Raw genomic sequence first — 9,289 nt, 5'->3', positions numbered from 1 at the left:
AGAATAAAGGCAGTCTCAAAGATTTGGGACATCAAGCATGCAGAACTGTTTTTCATTCAAACATTTTCTTCTCACATGTAAGTGAATGTGCATAAACTGCTTTAAAACCAAACCTTGTTAAAGATATTTGTTGGCCACAGTTCTGTTTATAAAGAAAAGCATTTCTTATATCTGTTGCAGTAGTCCTTCTGTCATGGTCATGATCAGTCTCAGCTTCTGTCTGCCTTGATGTCTAACCAGTGAAAGCAGCAATGCCCCAGCTGGACAGCAGGTGTGCTCTCAGCACTGCAGCAGCAAAGCCACTGCAGTGTTCCTCTTTCTATGTGTGCCAAGGAGAGTTTGAGTGTATCAGAGCCTGCATCGGTGGATGGGAACTGCTGCTCCTGCCACTCTGCTGAAGGAGAGGGTGGGTGGAGGGGGTGTCGTTGGAAGGCTGGAGGAGAGGATGGAAAAACATAGAAAGAGGGAGGGAGAGAGCCCAGGCCCAAATAAAGCCATGGGGGCTAGAACTGGGCTGGGTCCCCCTCTGCTTTAAATACGCTGGCCGCCTGCAGGTTCGGGTTTGGTGGTTGGAGTTCAGCACCGGTGACAGCTGCTGCAGCCTTCCTCAGGAGAGTCTCAACATCAGTGTTCTGGGCATCCAGGATGCCTCGAGTGGACGCAGACCTCAAGCTGGACTTCAAGGATGTCCTGTTCAGACCCAAAAGGAGCAGCCTGAAGAGCCGCTCAGAGGTTGGTGCTGTTAGTTACAGGCAGACAGATGATGTAGAGCAGCTTTCTCAGGAGACCTTTGCTCAGCTGAGTGCTACAGGCCTCTGTGCTGGATGACACACCAGAATCTTGGTGAGCTGTCAGAAATGTAGGACCATCTAATTGTTACAAAATCTTTACTGAAGTAAAATGCAAGTAAAACTGTTTTGTTTTTAAGAACAGGAATGAACTTTATCAATAATCCTGAAAGGCTGACAGATTAGGAGCTGAGCTCATTAATTTCCACACTAATATTTTTCATCTGTTCTTCAGATTTTATCTGTCCTTTTCGTCAGCCATGAAGGGTAAAGTTATTTTCCTCTATAAATGTGATCATGGAGCAGGGAGGTGACCTTCTTAAAGGTGACAGCAAACAATGCTAGCATTTAAAAGGGAACATGTTTGCCACAACAAAAAGGGAAAAAAAGCATCCAACAAGAATAAGCAAATCAGAAGCCAGACCAGATCATTTTGATTAGATCTTTATATTAAAAAACTGGATAAACTTGTTTTGCATTCAATCCTCCATACTGGTGGAACACTCTGTTCCTGTTGTTTAACCCTACAATGTCCTCAGCTGGTGAAGCATCACCAGATCTGGCTCTAATTCTGCCCCGAGCTGCTCCCAATGGGTCAGTGTCGGTAGACTAGGAGCAGAAAGCGGCCAGAGGTGGTATCTGAGAGGTGGGAAGCAACATGAAGCACAGGACACTTCTCAGAAATGCTGTTTATAAATAGGACTGCGCGTGTGTTACAGATGAGACCAGAGCACATTCCGTATGACAAATAGATATGAGTGTACTGTAACATAAACATGGGGAACAAGATGAAGGAAAGGATGAACTCCTGGCCTATGAAGTGAGGGAATATGCTGTCTGTCACAGTAAAGAACTTGATCTGTCATCTCTACTTTATTTGCTTTTTCCATCCTAGTGGGACTTGCTTTTCTTTATAATAACAAAGCCCCCATCCATGTTATATGAGGGATTGAAAAATAGCTATAAGAGTATTGTCACACAACAAATAAGGCATTTGATTGTGGAAGAACACTGACACACTTGCCAAGTAGCAGCATCTGGAAAAAAACACATGGAGTGGCAGATCCTGGATGTAAAAGCCCATCATCATACTTTAACATTAAACAGTTCAACATGATCTCTGATAAATCTAAAAAAACAAAAAAACAAAAACGGAACAAATATTTATTGGCTTTGAATCAACATGGGTTCTCATTTTAAAGTAAACAAGTTCAAAGAAAATCTTTCGACTGATGCAACAAAAAAGTCCCTCCTTGCATCTGCAGTGGTGATGATGTCGTCTGGGCTCCACTACCCAACATCAGCCCTAAGCTATTTATGACTGTGGAGTGCATTTCATTGTATATAAAACATAGTTTATTATGTATTACAAGTCAAAATGATCTTGTTTTCCCCAGTTTAACATCACAAAACCTTGACCTACTGTAAAGACAGGAAAATGATTATAAATTTATTAATCAACGGAACCATTAATGGACGACTGAGGCGTACATAACGGGGGAATAACCACTTTTGCAATGACAAGCAACTGTCATTTATTAATTAATTAATTCCAGTAGAGGTTTGAGCCGTGTTACTTATTTTCATTCCTATGCTGGTCATCTTTCTTATTTTCTAAATAACATGTAGCATCACATCATCACAAACAATGATTGGATAGGAAATTAAATCAAAAGCAGCCATAATTAAAAACAAAATTCCTGAATGTTGATCGATCAAGTTAATTTAAAAACATCACAAAACACCAGGCTCCTTGGAGGCACCATATAAATAACTAAAGGAGCCGGACTCTTACTTTAGGCAAGAAAATTCTAAGTGCTGTACATGAAAAAAAGAAAAGTACATTGCAATTGCAAAGAAGCAATTTCAATATTTTAATAGGATAAAAGTGAATAATAAAGATAACTATATAAAAAAGGGATAGTTGGCCTGAAAACTTGATTAATATTGTTAAGAAAACAAAGACAAAGAACACTCTAAATAAATAATCTCAATTTAAAGCAGCTGAGGGAAATTAGTCCAGGTACGTGGAAGATAAGCTGCACTGGAAGCACAGAAGCATGATGAGATATTGACCAATATCGCACAGTAAGTTAGTTCCTATAGCTGGAGTAGTTTTATGTTATAAATGTCCTACCTCTGCAAAGCAATGAGAGATAATAACCGATTGGAGAGTCCTTTGTAAAATATTGTTTCATATATATGTTATATATATACTATAGCCTATGAAGAAACAAAAATTAAATAAAACTTTTCTATTACACATTGTAGGTGCATTGACATTAAAGCCAGACAGACCAGGACGTTTATAAGTCATTAATGTTTTGACAGAGTCTGCAAATGTTTTGTGATTTTTTGAATAGAGAATAATATTTTATTCAACTTTAGGTTGATCTTCAAAGGACCTTCACATTCCGCAACTCCAAGCAGACCTACACCGGTATCCCCATCATTGCAGCCAACATGGACACAACAGGAACCTTTGAGATGGCAAAGGTTCTCAGTAAAGTGAGTATTTCTCATGTGACAGAGAGTTACTAAGCGGATCTTTGGTATTGCTGGTTTCCACTTCAATTTGAGTCTTTCTGGTATTTTCCTTTCTATAGCACACCCTCTTCACAGCCATCCATAAACACTACTCTGTAGAAGACTGGAAAAGCTTTGCTGCTGACCATCCAGAATGCTTAGAGGTAACATCGCACCTGTTGTTTTTTAAATAATGAAAGTATGATCATTCACAATTTTACATTGTCTTACTAAAAACGTAAAACTTTCCACATGTTCCAACGACAAACTTTACAAAAAAAATGTTTTATTTCATACCATCGACCAAGACTAGGCACTGCATGTTAAACAGAAAATGATTTGTGTTCTGACGTTAAAAAAAAAAAAAAAAAAAAAAAACAGTAGGAAAATATATGAACTGTAACTCAGACATTTATTCTAACCTTTACTTAAGAATGGTAAGAAGAAACTACAGCCTTTTTATCTACTGGAAATCAAAGTCCAGACCTAAATCCTGCTGAGAATCTGTGGAAAGTCTTAAAATATGATGGAATAAAATAAATATTATGTATCCAAAATGACTGAACTTGTTCTGTTTGATTGGAAAAGACAAGGATTCCAGAGTCTCTCAGATTTTAGTTCATAACAAAATTAAAATCCATGCATATTTGTTAGAACATCCTGTTTTTCAAACACATAGCATGTAGCTGCCAGCTCGGGAAGTAGCAATGCAGATCTGGAGAAGCTGTGCGCCATCCTGCAGGCCGTCCCTGCTCTCAAGTACATCTGTCTAGATGTGGCCAATGGCTACTCTGAGTACTTTGTGGAGTTTGTCAAGACAGTGAGAGAAAAGTTCCCCAAACACACCATCATGGTAAGAAACTGGATAGAAGTCTGCCCCCCCTTTCACATAATATTATCAGTCTGACAGTGCTTCTTGGTTTAAGGCTGGAAACGTGGTGACAGGGGAGATGGTGGAGGAGCTCATTCTCTCTGGTGCTGATATCATCAAAGTGGGTATTGGACCAGGTGGGTTGAGATGCAATCGTTTGACTGTGCAGGATTTCAGAAGAAAATTGAACATGTTTGTCATTTTACATAGTAAGTGTTCTGCTTATACACAATAGACAAAAGAAGATAAATAATGAAGATAAATTTTAAAAACTAGTTAGTAAAACAGTAGCTTAAACCATCATATGTAGACAGCAGGATATGAGGAGCAAATTCGCTGATTCTGCACAGTAGTCATCTGTAGCAACTTAATTTGAACACATATAGACTACAGAGGGATGCCCCCCCTCTAATGCAGTATTATTGATGTCTTTTTCAGGTTCTGTGTGCACAACAAGGATCAAGACAGGTGTGGGTTATCCACAGCTGAGTGCTGTTATAGAATGTGCAGACTCAGCCCATGGACTCAAAGGACACATCATCTCGGTGAGAGCACGTTTTTTTCCTTGCATGTATGTCTGTTAAAGGGCTCACAGTTTTGTTATAATTTATCATTCAGATTGAGTTTAAAGCAGAGTAGAACTGCAAGAGGATTTGCTGCCTAGACTAAAATTTATGTAACATTTGAATTTGAATAATCACAATAAGCTCTGAACAAACTCGGACATTTCTGGTTTTAGACTTTCTTTAGGAGACAGGGGATGCTTTTTTGTGTAAATCATTATTATTTTTTTATTTGTTTGATCAATTAATTTTGCATCCTTGTTAGTAAAAGCATGAAAAATGTGTCAAAACTTTATTTGTAAATATTTATTTGATTATTCCATATTATGCACTGGAATTAAGAGACTGCAGTTATTTCTTCTGATTTCAAATGTAAATTGTCTTATTCCACTGGCAAAGTGCCTCACTTACCGGCTTAATTGAAGACAAAGAAGCACTTAAAAAATGTCTTATTTCAGATTTCATTATTAAAGCCTACACATTAGAAACATACTCACCATTGGGTAGTATAGTTTAAATTCAAATTGGGGAAATTGTGTCTAGAAGGGATATGAGATGCATTCTGCTCTGCATGTAAAAGTTTTTATGAATTTCTTATCCAAGTTGAGCAAAAAGTTCCTATTCTGATCAGAAACGTATCACCTGCAGACACTAGAGGGCAGCATTGGTCTACCAAGACAGAAAGATTATTTCTGTTGAATTCAACAAATGTATTTATGAACTATTGATTTTATAGGATGGGGGCTGCAGTTGTCCAGGAGATGTAGCAAAGGCCTTTGGTGAGTAATCATGCTTCTGTTTCTGTGTCTTTATCATTTTCTATCCTTAAAAACCACAAGCTCTGGTTTTGACTTCTGTTTCTCAGGCGCAGGAGCTGACTTTGTCATGATGGGAGGAATGCTGGCAGGTCATGACCAGTGCACGGGGGAGGTCATTGAAAAGAACGGCAAGAAGTACAAACTCTTCTATGGAATGAGCTCTGATACAGCCATGAAGAAATATGTGGGTGGAGTTGCAGAGTACAGGTGAGGGACAGGAATCATTACTTCATGATGTTTAGTGCAGGAAATCTGTCTCGCGGATATAAAAGTCAATGAGATACATTAACAAATAACTAACAGTTCATTTATATAGCAAATAAAGCACAAGCAATGTAATCATATCATCCCACAAAGAAAAAAGTTAAAAAATGTCAGTTTTTGCTTTAAATCTCATTCTATCATTAACCTATAGACCTTTTCTAGTCCCCTATAAATGGCTACAGCAGCCCAGCTGTGACTAGTCCACAAAATTCATAACAAAGATTAGGTATTTTTTGCAGGATTCAAAATGAATATATCTACCAATTGAAATGAATAATATCAAAAATATCCATTTGACCTCTGACACATGTTTTGTCATACTGAGGTAAGTATAGTAGCCAAAAATTAGACTAAAGTAAAAGCATTATTTAAAATTATTTTCTTTAGTAAAACCAGAACATAGTCATCCAAGAATAACTCAAGAGTTAAAAAAAAAACTTGGTAAAATAGATTCTCAACCACAGAGTAACTGTTGGCTCATAACAATGATTTAATGTTTAAAATTATGCAATCAGACAGAAAACTGTGAGCTAATTTATAATCAAAAGCGCAATATTTAATAGACAAAAATACATACCTGATTACAGAATCAGAAATTTGAGCAAAAGAAAAACACATTTCCATGTCAACATAACCCTACATCACTTTAGCAGGTGAGGAAAGGAGCTGATGAATAACCATCAGCTACAATTATTCCTAAAAGTAATATTCTAAAAGTTACTCAAGTAAATGTAACTGAGTAAACCCACCTCTGCTGACATCCTACAGTTGCTTCCACATTCTCTTCTTTCTTTGCTTTCAGGGCATCTGAGGGGCGGACGGTGGAGGTTCCTTACAGAGGAGATGTAGAAAACACGATCCGTGACGTCTTAGGTGGACTCCGTTCCACATGTACCTACGTAGGAGCAGCCAAACTTAAGGAGCTGAGCCGGAGAACCACCTTCATCCGAGTCACGCAACAATCCAGCCAAATGTTCACATAGGGAAGCAAAATTCCCTCCTAACCACCCATAGAACTGAAATCATGACTCCACTACTTTATTGTGCATGTCTGTGCAGTTTCAAACTGAAAGCCCATCCTGTTTGGGTGTTATGTAGTTAGGCATGTAATAAGGGAATGTGCAAAAATAATAAACCAAACCTGCTACTGGTTTAGCAGAATTAGATAAAGAACCATATGACTGAGAGCCATTTGTTTCTTTATTCAATCTCTCTGCAACTCCTAAATCTAACAGTGATGTTTTTGCATTCACACTACTAACTACTCAAACTTCAGCTGTTTTAGTATCAGCTCATTGAACATTAACTCATCAGAAAGGGATTTCTTGTTTTTAATTTCTTGAGAATAAGTAAATCAAAATGCAAGATCCAGAAAATCAAACTTTTATCTTTGGACAAATCATGTGCCAATAAACTCTATGCAGAAACCTCTGTTAACTTGCTCTGGTGTTGATTACCATTTAAAGTTGAAAAGGGGAATGTGTCCTTACACCTAAATTAATCCAGATCTAATCCCATTACTGACACAAATGTCAGTGTATGTTAGTAGAGTGGTAGAAAGTGGTGCGATGTATGATTTTCTCAACTTAGCAATTAAAAAAACTAAAGATTGTGATTTCTGTGATCATTTAGACTGCTTTTCTCTAAAACAACATCAAATTAAGAAGATAAAAGTTAAAATAGTTAAATCTAAAATCTTTTTAGAGACATCTGGAGAACACACAAAGAAAACAAAAAAAAAACAGACAGAGAATATCCTCTCAAAATTTGGATATTTGAATACAGAGCACTGTTTAAAAAGCTTCCCGAATCAGACGATGGCAAAAAAATCTATAATTTATAAATAAACACGCAGTCCCACCAAGGCATGGCACCTATAGACACCTATAGTGATAGGTTGCACGGAGCATTAATCAGAGAGGCAGCAAAAAGAATGGGGAGTCTGAAGAATGGAATGTGTTGACAGGATAACTATTAACTGTCTTCTCTACAAGCTTGGCCTTTCTGTTTAGTGAAAGCGTGAAATAATTTGCTCTGAGAAAGTCACAAAAAGTCAATTTTGCAAACAAAAACAAACCAAAAATTGCAGGGCAGAGCATTGATCTTTAAGAAGCACTCAGGTCAAATGAGACCAAATTCAGACATGCAAAAAGGTTTGCTTAGAAGAAAACACCTATCTTACCATGAAGAAGGCAAAGAAGGATGATGGATAGAGTTTGTGTAAAGATCAATTGAGTTAAATGCAGAATAATTCTGCAAGAAAAGATGTTAGAGGCTGCAAGAATTCAGATTGGGACAGAAACTTACCTCATATCTCAGGTTAAAAACTAAATTAGTCAGTCTCCTGAGTTCATCTAAGAGGAAATCTTTGCATTAGCATCAGCGTTCCCAGGACCCAGCTAAACTTTACCGTGTTCTTGGTATGGTATGTCTGTAAAATACTAATTATCTGAATATCCGGGGCATACAAACAGTCCTTATCAGAACGGTCTTAAGCTTTGATACAAGGAAGTCATATCGGAGTGAGAAGCAGCAATTTCAGGGACACTATTCAGGTCACATATGACACTGTGCCCATAAGTGACACCTTTAAAAACTCCCTCTCTGCATAATACACAAGTTTAACTTTATGAATTAAATTACTATAGTAAATAAGTGTCTTTTTTACGTCATTAATTTACTGAGTTTCTGCAGATTCATCCCAGCGCCTGGGGATTGCACTGTGCCCATGTGTGATTTTAATTTATCTCATCTATAAGGGGAAGAAAATGAGAGATGAAATTGTAGATTTATCAAATTTCAGTTTGGTTTTATGTTAAACATAAACTAATAATTTCAATAAAAGAATAGAAATGTGATTCAATCCATCATACACTAGAGGGAGTCGATCGCAAGCAAATGAGTGTCCTGGTCCGGTGCTAATATAAGTACAGCGTTCTGACCATTAGTGTGTTTGTTTAAAATCAAGACACAAGTTTTCATTTTAGTCCAGATATGTCAAGGTTTGATTTTCCTTTTCAAAGAGGTGCATTTATACAGATGTCAAATACATACACCAACAGGGCTTTTTTCTCCATTTGCTAGAGGATAAAGGTGGTGACACACTTAGACTTGAGTGAGTACAATATAGTACAAACAAGTTGGCTGGGATGTTCTGCGGTCCATCGAAGGACAGACGGTCTGTGACAGACTGCACTGATGTAGGAGTCTCTGCCCTCATCTCGTTGACTTGTATAAAGTCTGAATTTAGTACTTGTAGCAGGTTAGTGGAGAGATACCCAGACAGACTGGTGGCAGAGTTCAGTATCCGCAGACAGATGACCTCCGTTCCCTCCATGGCAGTGGGCAGGGTCAGAGGCAAACAGTTTTAAGAGTTTGTCACCGTGCAGAGATGCTTAGTACACTGAAGAGGGATCCAAGGCATCTCCAGCATATGACACACAATATCAGAGTAATAAT

General features: G+C 37.8%; 1 protein-coding gene across 1 annotated transcript; it reads left to right on the top strand.

Annotated features, from left to right (window-relative positions):
- The first annotated feature begins 435 nt into the window (after positions 1–435).
- Positions 436–7,267, top strand: gmpr (guanosine monophosphate reductase). Its single transcript, XM_038300310.1, has 9 exons — positions 436–732; positions 3,177–3,296; positions 3,395–3,478; positions 3,994–4,167; positions 4,241–4,322; positions 4,624–4,730; positions 5,485–5,527; positions 5,614–5,773; positions 6,633–7,267. The coding sequence occupies exons 1-9, from the start codon at positions 646–648 to the stop codon at positions 6,811–6,813; spliced, it is 1,038 nt and encodes a 345-aa protein (XP_038156238.1). The 5' UTR covers positions 436–645; the 3' UTR covers positions 6,814–7,267.
- The last annotated feature ends 2,022 nt before the right edge of the window (positions 7,268–9,289 follow it).

Source organism: Cyprinodon tularosa, unplaced genomic scaffold, assembly GCF_016077235.1.
Source record: "Cyprinodon tularosa strain WSP-4 unplaced genomic scaffold, ASM1607723v1 ctg446, whole genome shotgun sequence".
Lineage (NCBI taxonomy): Eukaryota > Metazoa > Chordata > Actinopteri > Cyprinodontiformes > Cyprinodontidae > Cyprinodon > Cyprinodon tularosa.
This window is presented reverse-complemented; position numbering and strand designations above follow the sequence as displayed.

Excerpts from the sequence above, each read along its gene's own strand:
- gmpr (XM_038300310.1), top strand. The coding sequence starts at position 646 with ATGCCTCGAGTGGACGCAGACCTCAAGCTGGACTTCAAGGATGTCCTG. Across the intron at positions 4,731-5,484 it reads TCAAAGGACACATCATCTCG|GATGGGGGCTGCAGTTGTCC; the intron begins GTGAGAGCACGT and ends TTGATTTTATAG. Across the intron at positions 5,774-6,632 it reads GGTGGAGTTGCAGAGTACAG|GGCATCTGAGGGGCGGACGG; the intron begins GTGAGGGACAGG and ends CTTTGCTTTCAG.